Here is a 22,448-nt window from a genome sequence, read left to right on the forward strand (position 1 = left end):
ACATGTCCTTATTTGTCATTATCTCTGTGTTTCTAATCTCGACGGTGTTGCCTTATAATAGGAAAGTGCTCACGGGTGTAAATAAGAAAACGGTTCAAAGGTCTCTCTGATCTAGGTGATTTTACCTCACAATCTCGATTTAGTTATGTTTAATCCAGAAGATTTTATACAGGGTTGAGGTCAGGGCCAAGTGGTTTGGGTTGAGGTCAGGGTCAAGTATGTCGTTTTATGAGACGGACCTGTGTACACAAATATATTATTCCCAAACACAGTCGTTGGTTATCAGTCATATCATCTGGTTGAGTGACTGATGTTATTGTCTACTATCCCAATCTGTTCCCATGAACATGGAATTATAAAATTGTCCAATGTACAGTTTTGGTGTGTGTAAGAATTTAGGTTCGAATGGAGCTAAGCACTCTAGCTCAGGGGTCTGCAACCCAACTCTGGAGCCACATGTGGCTCTTTATCCCTCTCCTGTGGCTCCCTGTGGATCGCTAAAAATTTTTGGGTAGAAATTATTATTATTATTTTTTACACATTATTTATCTTTTTTTTTAATAAAATATTTTAAATGCATTAATAATTTAGAAAAAATAACTAGTTAAATATTTTAAAAAATGTCGGGGTCAGAAAAAGTCAAAGACGAAAGTTTTAAAAAATCACCTGAAAATGTCCAAAAGGGAAGCAGAAAATTATCATAAGATGTGCATGAAATTGCAGGAGATGAGAAAATGTTAAAAAAGTAGCTATGAAATGCCCCAAAACAAAAGAAAAAAATCCTGAAAATTACCATAAAATGCCCACAAAATTGCCAAATACTGTATGTGAGAAAATTTAAAGCAAAAAAGACAGGGAAAAATGCCTACAAATAAAATTTCCCAAAAAGAGCATCTAATTTCCATAATATGTCCATAAAATTGCAAAAAATGTAAGAAATTTGACAGAAAAGCAGAAAGGTCTAACAATGTATGAAAAACGAAATCTGAGCATTTACAAAAAATAAATAAAAATAAATAAATAAATCCAAAAATCTAATACGGAAGGTAGAAGAAAAGGACTGTTCAAATGTTCAGAGTTTTTATTGATTTTGCCTAAAATGTCTCTTTTGACAGTAAAAGTGGCTGACCCCTGGTCTAGCCCAATCCCTGATAATTTAAGTGACGCAGACAATGGAAGCTTGCCCAAGTTGCCCGTGTGATTTACACTGTCTGACATCACACCTTGTTGCAAGCACAACCTCTGATCGTATCCTGAGTACACCTGCCCTACTTCCTTCTTTGGCACACCATAATTCACTCTAATAATTTATTGGACATGTGAAATGATTTATTCCTTATTTGGCAGCTCCAAAGTAAGGATTTTACATTTCTAGATTGTTCTGTTCTTCACATTTCAACAATCAGGAGCTAGTTGTTGCAGCAATGACAGAAAGTATCAGTGGCACATCAGTGCATGCCAAGAAATGTTAATGCAATACAGCTATTAGATCTGTCAGTAGCAGAAAATCTCTGCCAAAGCCTGTTACGGAGAGTCAGGAGGCCAAGGAAGAACGAGAGAGAAACCTGGTCTGACGAGCAATCTCTACTGTGTTTACTTTGTTAGACAACCGCCAGTCTCATGAGAAGTTAATTCACAGGCTATATGGTGCTCCTCCTACAGTCTTGCCGTCTTTTGATGCTTAACCTTTATAACTTTATACCTCCCTGCCTTTTTATGAATGCTTTTATATTAAGTCATGTCCTTCTTTTGTTATCTTTTTTTTTTTTAAACAAAGATTTTGATCTATTTTGTGTGTGTATATGTGCCTCATCTCCCACTCCCTCCCTCAAACAGCTGTCAGCAAGCCCTGGGGTATTGTAATTACCCCCTAGTCTTTGCTATCCTAGTCATTTCCCTCACTTTGAAGAGGGTCGGGTCTGATGACCCACAACACTTTGACAGAATATAGTTGTCGTGATAGGAGGCTCACATTAAGCTGACACAACTTGAAAAAACACGTGATGCCATGTGTGCATGCATTTTTCTTGTTAAGTGGACTTACAGTTCAAGTGATACATACTATTGAGTGGCACAGTGGACGTGAGGTCACATTTCTGAGGTTGGGGGTTTGAATCCAGTTTTCCGGAGTGGGTAGCATGTTCTTCTTTTCGTGGTGGCAAGATGACACTGACATCATCAAGTACTTTCATGGTACCAATATTTATTGAAGTGGAAGCTCAGCAAGGAAGCATGTTTTAAAATACAATGATGCAAAGTTAGGTCAAAAGAATGTATCTTTCCTCCAAATGTCTTTGCCATCTGTGAACACGGTGACTTCATACATTGAAAGATGCAAGCAAGCGGATGGCCTAGTTTGGCTGCAAGAAATGACCCTGTACTTACAACCCATGTACTTAACGTCCGTCAGGCTGGTGTACAGCCTCATGCCGTGCTATGTAAAAGCAATAAATCACATTCTCACATCTTTGATGCACACTGGAATTGTGATGTCTGCTGGAAAGACAGTTTCCCGCTGAACTTTCTACAAGCGGTGTTCAATGACTGAATTTGGCAGTTAGAGTGAAACACACCCTTAAAGGGACGAGGGACACATCATGAATCAATTGGTTCATTTTAGAAGATTCCGCCATTTACCAGGTCTGGAGACAACATGAGGAGGTTGTGGAAGGCTATTAGTTGGAGCAACTCTGAGTTTGATTGAATTTATGAGTGCCTGAACTAGATACCATACAATACCGCTTTTTAACTAGTAGGCTTGATTATATAAATCCTGAATGTAATTTTCTTTTTAGAGGTGCCTAGTGTCTCAGTGGTGCCTCGGAACCAGACGTTTACAACAGGAGAAGAAGTGAAGATCAGATGCTCGGCCAGCGGCTACCCGCCACCTCTCCTGGCCTGGATGCACAATGGCATGTTTATGATGGCATCAAGCAGGTACTTTCACTACAATATTCTTTTGAAAATCTTTGACATTTTATTGGCTCTTTTTAATGTTGTAAAATCTAATTTTGTTCAGACACAGAATGATAGCTGATGGCACACTATCAATAAGAAACATGGAGAAGATGGATGAAGGTGTTTATGGCTGCTTGGCCAGCAACCAAGCGGGAACTGACTCCATGGTTTCCATCCTCGTTTACATCGGTGACTGATACACTCAGACATTTCCTGAATATACACATTTGAGAGATATTTACTTTAAGAATAAATACATTAACCATACGCAAATACTGTACAATACATCGTTAACTGTTTCGTCCGTAGAATCTCCTGTGGTGAAAGTGGCAGTTGATGAGATTCTCACTGGTATTGGAGAAATTACCGTGATGGCCTGTTCTGCATCTGGAATCCCTCAGCCAGAGATCTGGTGGTACAAAGGTAACGAAATAATGTGGATTGCTTTTTAGTTAAAACAAAAATATTTGGGGCAGAAAGTAAAGTTGTGTAACAAGTATGGATAGACCAATAATCGGCATGGCCGTTTATCTCCGCCGATATTGGGCATTTTGACAAATATCGGTATCTGCCTTTTTCTAAAAATCTGACGGCCGATAAAAGTTAAATAAAAAAACATTTTAATCTCAGAGAACTATTTATTTAAATTTTCAGTTAACTTTATAAGAGATGCTGCTGACCCAGGGAACCTTCTGAACATTTTGTTTTTGTTCGACATTAAAACGAAGAAATGTGAAAGTTTAAGACTTCAGGTATTTGAAATTTTTTGAAAAAAAATATTTACTGTAGAAAAATATAGAGAGCTATGGTATTTCCTTGTTTAAGATTCCATAATTTTTTTTTAAGACATACTGATAACCCTGGGAGCTCCCTAAACCTTTTATTTTTAATTTTTTTTTACATTTTTTTGAAATTTTATTAAATGAAGTGTATTGTCTAAGATTAAAAGGGGGAAAAATGGATACATTTGAAAAATCTGAAAAATTGTTCAACAAACATGCTTTAAGACATCACAAAAAAGTCAAGATTTGCATTTGTATTTTAAAAAAAATTTACATTCTCACCCCCCTTTTTACTGAAAATGAATATCGGCTTCAAATATCGGTTATCGGCCTCCTTGACTACTAAAAACCCCCATATCAGTCTATTTCTAGTAACAAGTATCTCTTCTCTCCAGGTGATGTCCAATTACAATCAACATCTTCGTTTGAAATAGATGTACTGGCAGGCACAATGACCATCGTGAATACCAAGGAAGTTGATGCTGGAGATTACACTTGTGTGGCTTCCAACACTGCTGGCACCTCAACAGGAAAGATTACTCTTGATGTTGGAGGTATGTATTACAATGTTTCTGTTTGTTTGTTTGTTTTCTCTCGAACATCAAGTAAATGCAGAATGAAGGATATACATGCAGATCTAAAGTACTATGCAACTAGCATACTTTAGCATTCATATTTCCAGAATAGCCAAAGTCTTTTTCAACAATCTGTTTTCTTCTCAAAGATAAGAGAAAAGATAGATTTGTACTCGGACAGATGGTGCTGGGTTGGCTAGAAAAGAGTAAGATGTGTGATAGATCAGTCAAACATACTCGTGAAAGATGGAACCTTTTTGTCCTGGCAATGAGTAAGCCATTTTCAGATCAAGGGCACAATATGACTGGTTTATTTTTTTTAGATGTGTGGTATATGCTTTTATAGACAGATAAAAGCTTTACTTGGATTTTTTGCACATGCTCACAAATTAAACAAAAAACTAGGGCGTTATTGCATTTAACTAGCACATCAGTCACTGGGGCAGATCTTTGATGTGTCACTGCATAATTCCTATTTAATGGGCAGCTTGGTTGCATGCATCACATATTACACACAGATGAAATTTAATGACCTCTTGTCTTCTTCAACTTCATTGCAGATGCACCAAAGTTCATCCAAGAGCCATTAAACATGGCGGTGGACGTCGGTTCCAATGTGACCTTGCCATGCCAAGCCCAAGGCTATCCAGCACCACAAGTCACCTGGAGGAGATTGGACGGTTTGCCCCTTTTTAATAAGCGCCACGGACATAGCGTCATTACTCAAGACAAGAGAGGTCTTCATATCACCAGTGAGTTCCACATTTACAAGTTGTATGTGAATCGTATTATTTGGGTTTACACATGTTAGTTTCTTTCCAATGTCAGACTTGTGGGTTGAGGATGAGACAGAATATGTCTGTGAGGCTTACAACCATTTTGGCAAGATCCAAACCCAAGCAAGCATCACTGTGACAGGACTAGGTAGGTACAAGTTTAATATGAAATATATCCATACTGTAACTTTGTTTTATTTGATTCATTTGTCAGACTGTACAAAGTTCACAGATATTTTTTTGTGCAGCACAAGCGAGTGCCAGAATTGTTCTTCGTGTCGTATTGAGCATTGACACGTGCTACTTCATTAGTGCTTGAACACATGTACCTTGTTATTAACAACTGTTTCCGTTTGCCTGTTCCCCTGCTGTGAAAACACTCTAAGCTATTATATATGTAGGCCAAAGGTCAAAATGTACAGACCAAATTCAATGGCATTTCCTACATATTTGAATTTGTTACTATTGTTGCGTTCACACATGCACAACACAAACACAGGAAAAAAGAAGCCTGAGTACCATCATTTGTTTTTATATATGAATAATAAAAAGATATGTAGTCTGTCTGAGTAATCGGTGGCCACAATGGTTGTATTTGTTTGTGAGTGAGTGTTTACTGCCAAGGAATCATCTCAGTCTTCCTTCTGCACCCTTCTGTATATATCAGTTTTTTCACAAATGACGTCATTGTTGTTAGTGTAAATACATACAATCCCCATATAGATCATGTGTTGGATAAAGTTTACATTAATGTAAACAATGAGTGGTGCTGTATGTAGTTCCAAGAAAAAGTACGTGAACTCTTTGAAATTACGTAGATTTCTGCATAAATTGGTCATAAACTGGGATATCATCTTCATCTAAGTTACAACAATAGATAAACACTGTCTGCTTGAACTAATACTTCACAAACTACTGTGTCGTCATGTTTTTTTTTTCTTGAAGAGAAAGCTCAGTATTGTTCATTTGGTAATCTTACCGATTGGACATGTCATCATCATTGCTCTCTCTCTTTTTTTTGAATGTTCATGTGCGGGTGTGTGTGTGTGTGTGTGTGTGCATGTGTGAGGGTGTACTCATTAATTCACCTAAAACCTATTAAAAATCCCATACCGTTTACCTAAACCGAATACTTCAGAATCCAGCTAGAGTCGTGAGGTTGTCAGGAGACCCGAGGAAGGATCAAAGAAAAGAAAGGAAAGTGAAATCCAGCACTGACCAGACATCACCTACTACCCACCGGGTTACCAACCAGAGTCTTTCACCAACCCCAGAAACATCTAAATTCCAACAAATTAGGGAGACCTCAAGAGACCAAAGGAAAGACTGAGGAACGGAAGGAAGGAAGGATAGATAAGGCAGAGTAAGATCCACAGACATCAGCCCCCACCGATTCAACGACCAGAGGAAGAAGCAGATTGTGTTTGAATTTCGGTAGATGCTGGTGTGGTGGATCTGGCATGCATGAAAACCTCCACCAAAGAGGGGAGCCGTCGACCCCGGCCAGGACAGAGCAAGCACAACCCCCGGGCCCCGCATGGGCCACCGGCCGGAGAGCCCCCCACTCCAACACGGCCCGCGCCCCAAACCCAACGCAGCAGAACGGAGCATGGCTGGCCCGCCAGACACCCCACCGGCCCACAGCCCCCGCCCCTGTGTCGTCATGTTTTAATGGTCACACCATGTAAACATTTAGAGTGCCTGGTGGAAAAATAATGTGAACCACTAGTCTAATGACTAAGAGCTAATCGGAGTCAGTAGTCACCCTAATGTACAGTTCAATAAATGTGACACGGAGGTGCTGATTATAGCTGCCCTGCACCATAAAAAACAAATTTGTTTTTTTCCAAGAAACATTGCCTATAATGTATATCACAAAAAAATTTCTCAGAAAAACCTACAAAAAAAAGAGTGGTTCAATTCCACGGATCTGGAAAGGCTCACAAATGTATGTCCATGGTAAGACAAACTGCCTATAAGTCTGCCAAGTGAAGATAAAGAAAAGACGGATGATGCAATAGGACAACAACCCAAATGACAGAAGTATATCAACAGCTGAAAGGTTTCAGCAGAAGAACATACCGCTTCTGGAGTTGGACAGCCAGAGTCTGACCTCAGCCTGATAGGGATGATGTAGCATGACCTCAAAAGTTGAAGTGAAACTTTTTCATAAAGAGGAATGGCCCAAAATTCATCCTGACCATTGGGCAGGTCTGATCTGCAACTACTGGAACATTTGGTTGAGGTCATTGCTCCCAAAGGAGTCTCAACCAAGCCAAACTTTTGGCTTGGTTGAGACTCCTTTCCAAATACTGAACGTTTTCCAAAACTGTGCAGTGATGTTAATGTATTGTGTTCAGCAAAAAACATGGACACATGTTTTTTTGTGTGAGTGCTATTTATTGTTGTGACTAAAATGAAGATCAGATAACATTTTGTGAGCAATTTGTGCAGAAGAGTTTACAAATTTTTTCTTGCAACTGCATATGATCACATTTGCTGGGAAACAAAGGGTGAGTGTTCATACTTGCACATAATGTTTACGTTGCTTTGTGTTTACAGCAACCAATCATTATTTCTTTCCTTTCATTTATACAAACTTTCTGTAGTCACACTAATGGCTTCACATCAAATTGGGGTTACAGAGTGAATGCACTTTTTCATGATGAATGATCAACTATTTTTTACCAATCCATGGCATGAATGTCATCTGCAGTGTCACCTGTCATTGCAATGAGTCCAGCTGTGATCAGTGTGATCAAGGACCAGCAGTTGACTTTAACCTGTGTACTGTTGGCTGGCAATCCACTACCTGAGAGACAGTGGCTGCACAACTATGGCCTTGTAAGTACAACAAAACATGAATACATAGAAGTTAAATAGAAGTGTAAAAATTGTTATGTATATGGTATTTTTCAGGTTACCTCAGATGAGTATGTGACTGTACGGAGGGATGGCAGTCTGCATATTGAGCGAGTTCAGCTGGATGATGCTGGTGACTACACCTGCTTGGCTGAGAGCCTTGTTGCGGCCACGAACCACACCACAACCGTCAACGTCCACGGTAGGATATAGCAAAAGTTGACCATGGCTTCAGTATATAAGAAAATATAAAACCCTGTCATGCACAGAAGAATCTGATGAACCCATAGTTTTCTTTTATTTGATGCTTGTCTCCTCCTCCTCATCACCATCCTCCTAACCATTCAAATCCAGGTTAATCCATTGAAATGGCGACAAATACATATTGTGAGCTGCAGCCTACTTGAAGTGCAAACCAGCGGGAAAAAGTCACCAGGTTAAATCTTTTTCTCAGCCACTGCCAAATATGTGCAAGCCATTATCCCTGCTCTATCCAGCGTCCTGCTCCATAGTTGGTGGCGGGAAAACCAAGTGCAGTTTGATGGCTCCAGCTCACCCGTGACCCTGATTAAGATAAGCGTCATGGAAAATGGATGGATGGATGCATGCAAGATGTTAAAGGTCGTAATACTTTAAGTCACACATTCTGCTAAACCTTTGGGAATTGTGATAAAAGCCAACATGTTTTTCTGTTGACTGGAAGTATCTCATCATTCGGCACTGACCTTTGTGGATTTAAATGCCTGTGCTGAGGGAGATGTTTTCCCTCCCACATCTCTTTGTCAGCAAACTTTTTCAAGGCCAATTTTTTCGACAAATACCGTGGAGGGCTACAAAAATGCCATCCATCCATTATCTGCTGCTTATACAGAGGCGGGTTGCGGGGACAGCAGCTTTAGCAGGGAAGCCCAGACTTCCCTCTCGCCAGCCGCTTCGTTTCGCTCCTCCGGTAGGATCCCAAGGCGTTCACAGGCCAGCCGAAAGACATAGTCTCTCTTTAGCGTGTCCTGGGTCGTCCCCGGGACCTGGGACATACCCGTAACACTTCTCCAGGGAGGTGTCCAGGAGGCATCCGAACCGGATTCCCAAGCCACCTCAGCTGGCTCATCTCAACATGGAGAAGCAGCGGCTCGACTCAGAGTCCCTCCCGGATGACCGAGCTTCTCACCCTATCTGTAAGGGAGAACCCTGTGGAGGGAATTTCTTTAGGCCACTTGTATCCAGGATCTTGTTCTTTCGGTCATGACCCTCAGCTCGTGACCATAGGTGAGGGTAGCAACGTAGATCGACCGGTAAATCGAGAGCTGCGCCTTTTGGCTCAGCTCCTTCTTTACCACAACGGACCGATATAGATAGTCCGCATCACAGCACACGCTTCACCGATCCGCCTGTCGATCTCCCGCTCCATCCTGCCCCTTTGGCCCCTCCCACTGTGGCTGTGCCGGGTCGGTCCCCATGGGTGCAGGCCCGGTCACCGTATTCTTGCCAATGAGCCCCACCTCCAGGCCTGGCTCAAGAGGGGGGCCCAGATGACCCTGGGCAAGGGAAACATCCGTCTATTTATGTTAAACATCATAAGCGGTCTGAGAGCCGTGCTTTTTCTGGTCCCTCACCTAGGACCTGTTTGCCATGGGTAACCCTGCCAGTGCCAAGAAAAAAAAAAACTTTTTTTAAGGCTAATCTTGAAATTAATATTTTTGTACAAATTTCACAATGAAAGTTGCCCAAGGACATAACAACACATGACTTGGAGAAAGCCGGACTTGAACAGCTGACGTTCAATTCAGAATTTCGGCAAGGGAGTCCCAGACGTGGCAAAATCAATAGATAAAGTTAACCTGTAAACTTGGAGTAATAAATGTATTATATAAAAAAAATATGATTACTGTATACGTTTTCCACTTAAACTTACCGTTAATGTGCAGGAAGTCTCTTCCCATTTGTTTATGCTTGGAGTGATTTTTCAATTTTCTAACAACACCACCGTCATATACAATAGACTGTCATTGCACAGAAACGCAGTTTGTATTGATGTCATTAATAACAATTGCAGTGCATTTAAGGGCTTTTTTTCTTTAGTTGTTTTTTTGTTAGTTCCACTGTAACAATTTTGCAATTCCAAATGTTTCCCTCACCCAGAAAAGACAGAAAGAAAACAGCAAGATGTTTAAAAGAATGTTGGTCAGACAATTTTTGGAGTCATCAAAGATAAACGCTTAAGTATGCCCTAATTGCGTAGGTCTGTCATTTGCACATCACAGCCTTTTCTTCAGTCAAATGTACATGGGTATGTATTTATTTAACTTTGTTTCTCAAAAAACATTGAAGACTTTAGTAGTCTGAATAAATGTGGTCTGTGACTGCAGCACAACAGGTTGCGATTATGGGATAGTAACAAGGTGGAGAGAAAGGAAAATTCATTACCTTTGCCAACAGTATGTCTTCAGTGAAGGAAAGACATTCTCCAGATGCTTCTGAGTTTCAAGACTGATGTCGATAATGTTAAAATGGTTTGTCCCCCAAATGATTGCAATGACCTGCTTTATTTTTGCTATTAGTGATTCCATCCATTCAGCATGGCCCTCAAGTGTTCAGCACTATTGAGGGGACATCCATCTCTCTGCCCTGCCTTGCCAGTGGGATACCTACACCTGAGATCACTTGGTCTAAGGTATGTAACGGTATTAACATTTTTCTGTTATTATACTCCAACATAAATAGAAAAATAACTTTCCTGTATCTCAAGTAACAGCTGAAGTATTCCAGGGGTTGTTTAGTGTCACATGCCTGGATTTCATGTTACACTGCAAAGCGACTCTGGAATTGTAATATTCCATGATGGTTAAACGCTTGCGTGTCAGTGTGAGGTCACATGTTTTTTTGTTCCCCATTCCTTAAAAATGAACTAAGTTAAAGGAACACAAGATGCTCTTCCCTGCTACTGTATGTCCCACACTCAAAATACAGTATCATCAATTAAATATAATGCACACTAGCTTTGTGCTTTGGTTAATTTGATTGTGTGACACGTTTCATTTTTTGCCCAAATTTATTTTGATTTAAATTGTAGTTTAACAACTTGAGCAGTGGTTTCTTCCATTCACCCTGATCTGATCTGTTTTGAAGGGTGGGGAGCTTGTAAACTTGGGAGGTCCAGCCTTCTCCTTGGACTCTGACGGCAGCCTACTCATTGCCTCACCCTCTGGAAATGAGACGGGAGAGTTCCTTTGCACAGCTGCCAACGCTGCTGGTCACATCTCGAGAAAAGTTCAGCTTACTGTCTATGGTAATGCTTATGCAAAAGGAGAAGCTTAATTCATTTCAACTGCATCACTAACCCATTTCCTATTCATCATTTCCGTTTCCAGTCCGCCCGAGGTCCAATGCTGGTGGTGCCAGAGGCTCCTTTGACCCAACAAGTATGTCAGTGATAGAGGGTGAGGATGCAGTTTTATTATGTGAGGTCCACAGTGTTCCCTCACCCTCCATTAGCTGGGCCAAGGAGAGGCTGCTCATCTCTCCTTACTCCCCAAGGTAAAACGTGCATTTACGACCACACACAATATTAATGTTTTTTTTAGGAGTCCCAAACCTCGCTAGGACATAATATATTTTTGGCGATGCAATTCAGCTGTATTGTGAAATAAAATGAGGTTATCAGATGCATGTGCTCAATATACAGTACTGATATGGGGAAATAGTACAACATAGCTATGCAAAATATGGCACCAATAGACTTAAGTAATACTGCATTCCTCCTTCCAGGCACAATCAGCTCCCCTCAGGGTCACTGAAAGTCTTAGAGACCAAAGTATCAGACAGTGGACTCTATGTATGCATTGCCTCCAACATTGCCGGCAACCTAACTCAATCCATTGAACTAAGTGTTCTGGGTAAGTTCGCATTAACACACTCAACTACAAAACTAACAAATAATCACAAGGTGACGATACATACAGATTTTAACTTTGAGCTGCTGGATTTCTAATTTATTTGAATTAATATTCAAGTACTGGGACATACAGTACCTTGTTATAAGAAAAATCCATTAATTGGATAAAGGTGTTAAGGTGTTCTTCCCAGAAGTATGGAGACAGTTAAGGCTGAAAAATGGCTATCATTTAAAAAAAAAATTAATTTCCTGACAGGTTTTTCAATACTTTTGTCCATAACTTATTAACTCATTCACTCCCAGCCATTTTCACAGAAGCAACCCCCTTCGCTCCCAGCTGTTGTACTGGATTTTGACTGATTTTGCAAGGCCCACAGAATATTGTGTTCTATTGCTATAAAAAAACATGGAACCTACTAAAAGAAAGATGAGAGTCTCTTCTTTCATCAGGAATTTTTTTTTTTGTATCTTTTTTCGTTTTGCACCAATTAGCATTAGAATATAGCTAAGTTTCATCATTGTTCTCAAATCTGTTTAAAACAGTGGGGAAAATAACTTTTTGCAACATGGCCCTGGTTGATCTCTTATACTCTGCTGTCACCTACTGGCCCTTTTTTTTGTATTAATTACCATTGCTTTAAGTGACCTCTAGGCTGCATCAAGGCCTTCTGTATGCTCCAGCATAAAATTAAAAAAAACATTTAAAAAAAAAAAAAACATTAAAAAAAAACATTAAAAAAAAAAACTATAAATACGTTTTTGGGACCATGGCAATATTTAAAATAGAACATTATTATACGTTTTTGGGAGCAAATGAATTAAGCAACATACAGGTTCAGACATGACAAATTGTTGATCTGAACCTCTTCTCATCAGTGCCCCCTAGTATCCAGGCGGGTCCCAAGGTCATGAAAATACAGATGGGTCATCTTGTCGAGCTTCTGTGTATAGTGCAAGGTATACCAAAGCCCACCCTTTCCTGGACAAAGCATGGCAGGACATATCCTGTGTCACCTGATGGCAGTCTCACTTTGGGCCCAGTGGGGCTTGACGATGAAGGAACTTACACATGCACAGCAACCAACATTGCAGGCAGTGATGAAGCTCAAGTTCAACTACTAATACAAGGTTGCTTTTAAATATTGTTTAATATGACGTTATTGTATTTAAATTGTATTTACAAATGCTGCTGGTCTTGTGATGTATAACTGTCCATATGTGAATTTTCAGTTCCCCCAGTGGTGGAAGTATTGAAACCCCCATTCAATAGTCTGCTGCAGGAGAGAGTTGCAAACCAACGGATTGCCTTCCCCTGCCCTGCCAAAGGTACATAACTGTAATTACCGATACGTATTCATAATTTACTCATCATTGTCTATTTTGAAGGTACTTACATTGCTTTCAAATATATCTCAAGTAATGTCACCTCTGCTTTTCACAACAATGAAGTACAATACCTTTTTTTTCCTCTCCTTGTTGGCACAGGCCTTCCAAAGCCAGTGATTCGATGGTTGCGTAATGGTCAGGAGCTTACTGGTAATGAGCCTGGTTTGTCTATCTTGGAGGATGGCACACTGTTGATTCTGGCATCATTGTCACCGCTGGATGACGGGGAATATGTCTGTGCTGCCACTAATGATGCTGGGTCCACAGAGAGGAAGTACCAGCTCAAAGTCAATGGTGACTGATCCGATTAATGTGCTCAGTACTACTAATACCTCACCTGATTGCATTTCTTAATATAATCAAATCTATTGCTTTTCAGTGCCCCCAACACTCCGTGACAGAGACGCATCAGGAAACGTGTCTGTAGTTCAGAGCCAGCCCACCTATTTGGCCTGCGATATAACAGGAAGCCCGACCCCAGTTATCACCTGGTACAAAGATGGAGTTCTTGTAAGTAAAACCAATATGCACAATTTCAACTATGTCATATTTCACACCTGGGCTTTTAGAGTTTATTTAGGTTTTCGCTGTTATCACCAAGCAGACTTTTATTAGCATTCCATCAGTACACTTTGATCTGAGATTTTCTTGAAGTTGGAAAATTGATGCTGTTGGCAGGATTTGAACATGAACAATGGGTTTGTATTTCATCGCCTTAACCCCTCGGTCATTTGAAAAAGGTCAATTCAATTAATTAACAACTTTAAAATATTTCAAAGCCAAACTTGGTATTTTTTACATAAAAACGGAACAATATTGAGTAGTTGTATAAGTGACTGACTCCGCTGAGAAAAGTAGAGGCATTAATGGCCTGTTCTTTTGTATTTTTCTAATGCTGTGCGTTTAACTCACTCCCAGCCATTTTCACTGAAGCAACCTCCTTCGCTCTCGGCTGTTTTACTAGATTTTGACTGATTTTGCAAGGCCCACAGAATATTGTGTTTTTTTGCTATAAAAACATGGAACCAACCAAAAGAAAGTTTAGAGTCCATTCTTTCATCAGGAAAAAAGGATATTTCTATCTGTTTCCGTTTTGCAGCAATTAGCATTAGACTAAAGCTAAATTTCAACATTATTCAAACATCTGTTTTGAACTGTGGGGAAATCAGCTTGTTTGCAACATGGGCCTGATTGATCGCTTATACTCTGCTGCCACCTACTGGTCGTTTTTGTAATTACTACCATTGCTTCACCCGTTCTCTACAGTTCAGAGGCTGCATCAAAGCATTCTGTATGCTATAGCATTAAAAAAAATAAAAATAATTAAACATATAAATATGTCTTTGAGACACTTAAAACATTTAAAATAGAACGTTTTTATACGTTTTTGGGAGCAAATGAGTTAATACAGTATGTTGTTCAATAGGTAGAAGCTAGTTACAGCATTCAGATTGTTGATAAGGGGAAGACCTTAAAACTACTGAAGGCAACAATGGCAGATGCAGGCAACTACACTTGTAAAGCCATCAACGTCGCTGGAAGCACAGAAAAGGACTTCTTTGTGGATGTATTGGGTGAGTAAAAACAGTGAGGTAATGACGAATCATGAAATATAAAGGAAAAAAAGTACTTTCTGCACCATGTTGGTTTGATTAACAAGATGTTCCTGGATGGGAGCTGTCTTTAAATCTTGATTTGTGCATAATCTGTGTGGAGTTTTGCTCTTTTTGGCTTTTTAGTCTCCACCTACATGTATTTCAGGATTGTGTTCTTGTGATGTTTTTCAAGCTGTCAGCCCATTTGATTGATTAGTGGTAAATTTATCTTGTACCCGTCAATATTATCCAATGGTATAGGCTCAATTTCTGCATGATAGAGACTAGAGAAATGGATGATTCATTAACCATATTACATCTGTGTCACAGTCCCACCAACCATTGCAGGGTCTAACTCTCCCCAAGATATGTCTGGAATTCTCAAACAGGAGATCAGGTTGGAGTGCAAAGTGAAAGGAGTGCCATTTCCAACAATCCAGTGGTACAAGGACCGAAAGTTAGTACCCAGTAATATTATATTGGTCAAAATGAATGAAGTCCTTCTTTCATTCACTTTCACTTTGTGTTATGTCGTGTTTCCAGGATGGTATTCCTTGGGGATCCAAACATAGAGGTTACTGATCATGGTCAAGTTTTAAGAATAAAAAGTGCTCGTCTAGGAGACCAGGCGAGGTATCAATGTAGCGTCATGAACACAGCTGGCAAACAGTCCAAATACTTCAATCTCAGCGTGTACGGTGAGTGTTTCACTGAAAAATGAATTAGGGGGTAAGGCATTCCCATTGTTTGGACAATCCTTTTTTTACGAGATGGCAGGAGAAAATATTGGGAAAATTTCTCAGCAACATCTGATAGGGCTTTCAAAATGGCATTTTTACTTGTTTGTCTTCCAAGTTCCCCCATCCATCAGAAGTGGTAACCAAACCACAGAAGTTACCGCCCTGCTGGACACTGTAGTCACGCTTGAGTGTGAGGCGCGAGGAGTACCACTACCCATCATCACCTGGTTCCGAAAAGGAGAGGCCATCTTGTCTAGCCGCCAGTCTCAGTACGTAGAGCAGGGCCGTTACCTGAAGATCCCTCGGGTGCAGGTGTCAGATGCCGGCCAGTACACCTGCAAGGTGACCAGTGTGTCTGGAAGTGCCGAAAAGAGCTTTGAGCTTGATGTCTACTGTAAGAAATCAATATTTTTTTCAGAGTTACTGCAATTTTATTTTCACCATATTCATACACTTTGAATGCTTGTGAGAGGTAAATTTAAAGTAATTCTACACTCTGGTTTGATAAAGTTGAAGTGGAAATAGAACATCAGACAACCTGAGCCGTTTTCTGCAATCTCTCATTCGTTGTCCACCCGCAGTGCCTCCTTCCATAGCAGGGGGACAGAGCGGATCTTCTGAAAGAAAGGTGGTTCTCAGTAAGCCTCTCATCTTGGAGTGTGAGGCTGCTGGCTACCCCACCCCTTCCCTTACCTGGCTGAAGGACGGAGTTCCAGTCCAAGATGGATACAGTGTCCGAGTCCTTGACCAAGGGAGGACGATAGAAATTCTGTCAGCTACGGTGTCAGACTCAGGACGCTATGTTTGTGTGGCAACGAGCATTGCTGGGGAGACAGAAGTCATGTATGATGTCAGAGTTTTGGGTATGTACCAATAACATCTCTGCAGACATATAATGATCTCTATGGTGGACATTGTCTTAATTGTATTAACATATTGTATTTATTTATTATACACATGCATTTATTTAAAAGGAAAGTAAACCTAAATATTGTCATTACAATAATATGCCACATTAGCCTAATCATGTTTTTATAATTAATATTGCATTAGTGGAACATGAGTTAAGCAACGCAATCTACCCGTTTTTATCCATCTCAGGGGGCGGCCATTTTGTCACTTGCTGTCTACTGAAAAAGACGTCACAGTTGCTCAAGTCTCAGCTATCGACCAATCACGGCTGACCTGTTTTCTGTCTGGTCATGTGACATTTGCAAACTGGGCTGTGATTGGCTTTTTTACTTGAGCCCGGGGCAACTGTGATTTTCAGTTGACAACAAGTGGCAAAATGGCCGCCTTCTGGGATGGACAGGTAGATTTTGCTGCTTTATTCAGTTTCTACAAGCGCTATACAGTGTTTCCTCGCTATAACGCGGTTCACTTTTCGCGGCGTTGCTGTTTCGCGGATTTTGCATTTGGTTATTTTTTACAGTAATGTACGTATTTTATAAAATGTATGTAGGTTTGAACATTGAGAATGTTTAAACAAGAGAGAAATGTGAGAACATGTAAATACCTCAATGAGAAAAGTGAGCCTTAAAACATTTATAATAAATGTCAAACATAAAGCTAACTACTTGGCGGATTTCATTTTGTGCGGGTATTTTTTGGAACCAAGCCCCAGCGGTGTGTATTCATCAGAATACAGTGTTTAGACAACACTCTTAAAAAATAGTTGAATTAATTAAACTTATGTATTGTTCAATCTTTTATGTATTCCGTGTTTGGGTTCCACCTGTGAAACTACCACCCCTTCGTCTCAGTTGCTTTGCAGATGTAACTGATACAATCTTGTGTAAAATAATGCTTGCTACAAATACCAGAGGATTTGTACAGTATCCCAACATGGAGAGTTTATCTAAAAAAATATATATATATATATATATATTCCCCTAAGTGCCACCTTTAATTGATGGAGGAGATGAGGTGACTGACAGCACCGTCATAATCAACAGCCCCCTGGAGCTGGACTGCCACGCCACTGGGCAACCTGCACCTGCCATAAAGTAAGACCATAGATTTATTTTAAAGCTGTTGCACCGAATGAACAAGGTCATTCTATGATCTCCATCTTCAGGTGGTATAAAGATGGGCAACTAGTCAGACACGGCGAAGGGCTGCGACTTTCAGCCAATGGAGGGCGACTGATTATCCCCCGCGCTCAGGTCTCTGACACAGGCCAGTTTCAATGTGTGGCCACCAATGAAGGAGGAGACCACGATAAGGACTTCAATGTGGTTGTACAAGGTAATGGTTTCTTCAAATAGCATGAAATAATTTCCACAGTCGTGTATTAAATATTTTATATACATATGCACTCTAAATGCAAGCGGCAGGAAATCTTTGGGTGAATATTTCTATTTTCTTTCTTTTCTTACTTTATCCAACTGCCATTTTGCCTATTCCCTTGTTCTACAAACTAGACAATGAGTCTACCTTCTGAACTATTCCAGTTCCTCCATCGATTCGTTCCACTGGCACTGCTGAGCGTGCAGTTGTTCTGCACAAACCGATCGATCTGGAGTGCATCTCCAGTGGCATCCCTGCGCCCACCATTACCTGGCTTAAAGATGGTCTACCTGTTGATACATCACAGGAGCACTTTAAGGTTGATTGATTATTTGAGTATGACATATAGTCATAGTTTATTTAAAATCGAAATTTAGTCTGTGTGTTTGATTTAAGGGGCAAAGTGAACAAAAAGATACATATGTACACTGCCTTGAAAAAGTATTAATACTCCCTTGAACTTTTTCACATTGTGTGACCTTATACAATAACACACTTTAGTGTATTTTTTTTTAAAGATTTGAGTGCCATTATTTGCCCTCAGAAGTCACAGAATTAGTAAAAATAGTCCACTTGTCTGTAATTTACTCTCATTATAAATTCACATGCTTTTTGAAGGCCTCAGTAATTAGAGAACATTACTGAGCAACAACATTATAAAGAAACTACCAGACTGGTCAGGGATAAAGTTGTGGAGGAAGTTAAATCATGATTAGATTAAAATGTGAAAAAAGTTCAAACATTAGGAATACTTTTTCAAGTCGCTGTATGTTGGCACAAAGAAGAAAGACTTTGTTATCTCTGAAATCTAGAGCAAACTGTGAAACTTCCAATTTAACCTGAACTATAATTAGACATGTATGTTGCTGTGTGTCTGTGCGCATGTGTTTTTGCACACCAGCTGGAGTCAGCCGGCAAAGTGCTAACGGTCACGGGGGCAAGACAAGAGGATTCTGGGAAATATACCTGTCTGGCCACAAATGCTGCTGGCGAAGCTCAAAAAAACATACGGCTCAGTGTCCATGGTAACGGAACAATATAGTGTTGACTCCTCCACATCTTCTTTCCTCCCGTTTGTTGTCATGCATTCCTCTTCACTCATCTGTTGCATCGTTCCTTTACGGTATTTAACTCTGTGTGTGTGTGTGTGTGTGTGTGTGTGTGTGTGCGTGTGTGTGTGTGTGTGTGTGTGTGTTCCTCAGTGCCCCCCACAATCTCAGCCTCTGGGGAGATCGTCAACCAGACCATCCTGTCAGGCTTTTCTGCTGAGCTTGAGTGCAAGGCCACAGGCAGTCCAGTACCTGGTGAGACTCACAAGCACACTCCTGTCTTCTTCTCCAGTTCAAAGGCACAGTTTCGACTGACCCGTGCTGTAGCCTTGGCCTTTCCATGAATGTATCAGCAGAAAATTGATCTCAGATGACTCCCTAAGGGTGACTTCATTCTGTTCCCACTGCTATTCTTTCCATGCACTGTAGCGTGTACTGTACAGATAAGCACTCACATTCCAGCATAATGGAAGACTTTTGCAGGGATGTGTTTGTATTTTGGATCTAATGTTGCATTCCAGATCTACCGGGGTCTGTGAAATAATAAAATGTAAAAATGTCATGTTACGCAACTTCTGCAAACTTTGAGATATAACTTATCCCTTAAAATCAAGGTGCCAAACTATTTTTGTCAGTTTTTACAAGGGATTTTCGGGTTACATTTTTTCAGACTGATGCTAGTACAAGTACTCAACTCTAGAGTAGTTCACCACATACTGAAACCAAATACCAATTGCTATAAAAACATGGAACCTACCAAAAGAAAGATTAGAGTCTCTTCTTTCATCCAAAAGAAAGTATATTTCTATCTGTTTCCGTTGCAGCGTTAAGCATTAAAATATAGCTAAGTTTCATCAATATTCTCAAACCTGTTTAAAACAGTGGGGGAATGAGCTTGTTGCAACATGACCCTGGCTGATCTCTTATACTCTGCTGCCACCTGCTGGCCATTTTTTGTAATAACTGTCATTGCTTTAAGCGACTTCTTCAGGTCAGAAGCTGCATCAAAGCCTTCTGTATGCTCTAGCATAAAAAAAATGTATAAATATGTTTTGGGGAGTGAAAGACAAAATATTAAAAACATATTTATACGTTTTTAGGATTGAATGAGTTAATAATAATTGACAAAGGCGAGAATGAAGGACATTTTCGATATAATCATAGCTGTTAGTTTCATTTTTGTTTTGTTTTTTAAATAATTTTCTTTCTTTTTTTAATTGATTATTGAAAATGTTTGATCAATTTTAGTTTTAGTTAATTTGTTAGTTTTTCATTAAGTATAATATTTGCATCAAAGCCTTCTGTATGCTCTAGCATAAATAAACATTTAAAAAAAAACACATAAATATGTCTTTGGGAGCATGGTAATATTTAAAATAGAACATATTTATGCATCTTTGAGGCAAATGAGTTAATGGCAATTTTCTATTCTTATTTCTAATTTCTAGTTCGGCCACAAGTTGGCCACAGTCGCAAATAACAATACCTTGAAATAAGGTGAAATAAAATATTAAAATTGCAATACCCTGTCACTGTCACATAAATATAAATTGAGGACTATTGTGTTTTCCACACTATATATTGGCAAACCAGCAGTAACTCAAAAACTTTGGAAATAGTGTTATGTGACATTAAATCTAGGGATGGGCCAGTACTGATACCAGGATCGTATCGGGCCGATGCTTCGAACATTTTCTGTTCTAGCATTTTTCACTCAGAGTTTAAAGTAAATTCTGTAGGGTAAATTTTACTCTAAACAGAGGCTATTTGGACCCTCTCTAAACAGAGTAAAATATTCACAGTAAAATGTACTCAGTATTTTTAGTGTGTACAAGAGAATTTGCCAATCCCATGAAAAAAAAAAAACTAGTAAAGATTTTTCACTCAGAAATTCGAAAAATTTATTTTGCAAGGTGAGATTTTGACAGAATTTTACTAGTTTATTAAAAGGAAAACGTTACACAAGGGTTGGGAAACGAATTCACGACCTTCAGCTTGGGAGATCGCCACTTTATCACCTGAGCTATGCCACTCTTACTGTTCACTTATATCCAAGATGTTGTGGATTTGTTACTGCCTTGAGTGACTTTTTCCTTTTTTTGTGGTAATATTTTACTCTCTTCCAAGTGTAAATTTTATTCTGTTTAGAGTGGGACTAAGACTCTGATTAGAGTAAAATGTACTCTACATTATTTCCTGTGTACACATAGACATACTCATTCATACAATAAGTAATGTGGATACACAATATCATCAGGGGAAATACTTGCCACTTAATATTCACACAAAATCTTTTGTGTCATAGCAATAACATGGTACAAAGACGGTCGACCTCTGACAAGTGCAGCTGGGGTGACCATGCTGAAACGTGGCCAGGTGTTGGAGATTGAAAGAACTCAGTTATCTGATGCCGGGATATACAGATGTGTAGCAATCAACTTGGCTGGAGTTGCCGAGATGTCCCACAGCTTGCAGGTGTTCGGTCAGTGTCTTTTTTTTGCCAATTACAGCAGATGTTGTCTGATCTTTTGTCTGCTTGGATCAGTAAAAAATTCAGACTGCTATTATGCGTTGACAGTATGCAGTAAATCTAAAAAATATATATTTGACTTTCTTATGCAGTGCCTCCAGTCATCTCTAGCCGAGGTGGTACAATAACCGTAGTAGTGAATGAGCCTGGCAGACTGGAATGTGAGGCTACTGGAGTGCCATTACCAAGTCTCACATGGCTCAAAGATGGCAGCCCTGTGACGAGTGTATCCCATGGCATACAGGTTGTTTTTTTGTATATTTTATTATGTTTAAACAAACAAGATCACGTGACACAAAACTTGGTTGTGGTCGATTCACAAATTGCTCTCATCCACTACCAAAGACGGCTATAAAAGCTTAATATGTATTGGAACTTGGAGAGTTGGCAGTGTTAATAGTAGTGCATTATACAGAATGAATAAAAGACATTAAGTCAATTTAGTATTATTATTATCATTAACCCATGATGATAGTCAGACACAGACACTTATTAACTGTAGCTGTCCCTCAGGTTTTGTCTGGTGGCAAGGTGTTGTCTCTGAGCAGTGCACAGGTGAGTGACATGGGCAGGTATACCTGTGTTGCTGTCAACGCTGGAGGAGAGCAACAGCGAGATTATGATTTGAGGGTTTACGGTGAGTCCACCATTTATTGGTTGTTTAATATGTTCCTTGTTAATCTTCACCCACAGTGTCTTATTTAACAGTGTCCATCAAAGTTTGGTCCATTTGTCAATGGTGGCACCTAGGATATCTTAAGTGGTACATGTGATTCTTGTCGGTGCATTATTTAAAAAAAATTTAAATAAAAAAAATGGTAAAAGCTCCCATGCCACACCTATTTTACCTTGTTGTAAGCTTTTATGTACTTTTATCAGTTTTGCCAGTAAATTTGTATTGGAAATACCCAGGATTCCCTTTTAAAGCTATTCTAGTTATTCTAAAATGCCTAGCAGATAAGAGTGCTGGATTTTCCCATTTATACTTGACTTATAAAGGAGCTTTGCTCCAAT

At 39.7% G+C, this 22,448-nt stretch overlaps 1 protein-coding gene across 3 annotated transcripts in view; it reads left to right on the forward strand.

Annotated features, from left to right (window-relative positions):
* hmcn1 (hemicentin 1) overlaps positions 1–22,448 on the forward strand; it is a 94,156-nt gene that overhangs the window by 29,461 nt on the left and 42,247 nt on the right. For all 3 annotated transcript variants that reach the window (XM_077583200.1, XM_077583202.1, XM_077583201.1), the window contains exons 12-40: positions 2,796–2,937; positions 3,020–3,147; positions 3,268–3,381; positions 4,136–4,294; positions 4,876–5,067; positions 5,144–5,239; positions 7,808–7,935; positions 8,011–8,155; positions 10,512–10,624; positions 11,080–11,239; positions 11,322–11,487; positions 11,719–11,846; positions 12,722–12,973; positions 13,076–13,171; positions 13,331–13,525; positions 13,611–13,741; positions 14,658–14,805; positions 15,157–15,283; positions 15,370–15,524; positions 15,682–15,960; positions 16,148–16,429; positions 17,464–17,572; positions 17,644–17,813; positions 18,020–18,174; positions 18,757–18,880; positions 19,058–19,159; positions 21,210–21,386; positions 21,527–21,678; positions 21,948–22,071. In XM_077583200.1, coding sequence (XP_077439326.1) covers positions 2,796–2,937; positions 3,020–3,147; positions 3,268–3,381; positions 4,136–4,294; positions 4,876–5,067; positions 5,144–5,239; positions 7,808–7,935; positions 8,011–8,155; positions 10,512–10,624; positions 11,080–11,239; positions 11,322–11,487; positions 11,719–11,846; positions 12,722–12,973; positions 13,076–13,171; positions 13,331–13,525; positions 13,611–13,741; positions 14,658–14,805; positions 15,157–15,283; positions 15,370–15,524; positions 15,682–15,960; positions 16,148–16,429; positions 17,464–17,572; positions 17,644–17,813; positions 18,020–18,174; positions 18,757–18,880; positions 19,058–19,159; positions 21,210–21,386; positions 21,527–21,678; positions 21,948–22,071 — 4,449 coding nt within the window. The remainder of the gene's footprint in view (positions 1–2,795; positions 2,938–3,019; positions 3,148–3,267; positions 3,382–4,135; positions 4,295–4,875; positions 5,068–5,143; positions 5,240–7,807; positions 7,936–8,010; positions 8,156–10,511; positions 10,625–11,079; positions 11,240–11,321; positions 11,488–11,718; positions 11,847–12,721; positions 12,974–13,075; positions 13,172–13,330; positions 13,526–13,610; positions 13,742–14,657; positions 14,806–15,156; positions 15,284–15,369; positions 15,525–15,681; positions 15,961–16,147; positions 16,430–17,463; positions 17,573–17,643; positions 17,814–18,019; positions 18,175–18,756; positions 18,881–19,057; positions 19,160–21,209; positions 21,387–21,526; positions 21,679–21,947; positions 22,072–22,448) is intronic.

This window comes from Vanacampus margaritifer, chromosome 13 (assembly GCF_051991255.1).
Source record: "Vanacampus margaritifer isolate UIUO_Vmar chromosome 13, RoL_Vmar_1.0, whole genome shotgun sequence".
Classification (NCBI taxonomy): Eukaryota; Metazoa; Chordata; class Actinopteri; order Syngnathiformes; family Syngnathidae; genus Vanacampus; species Vanacampus margaritifer.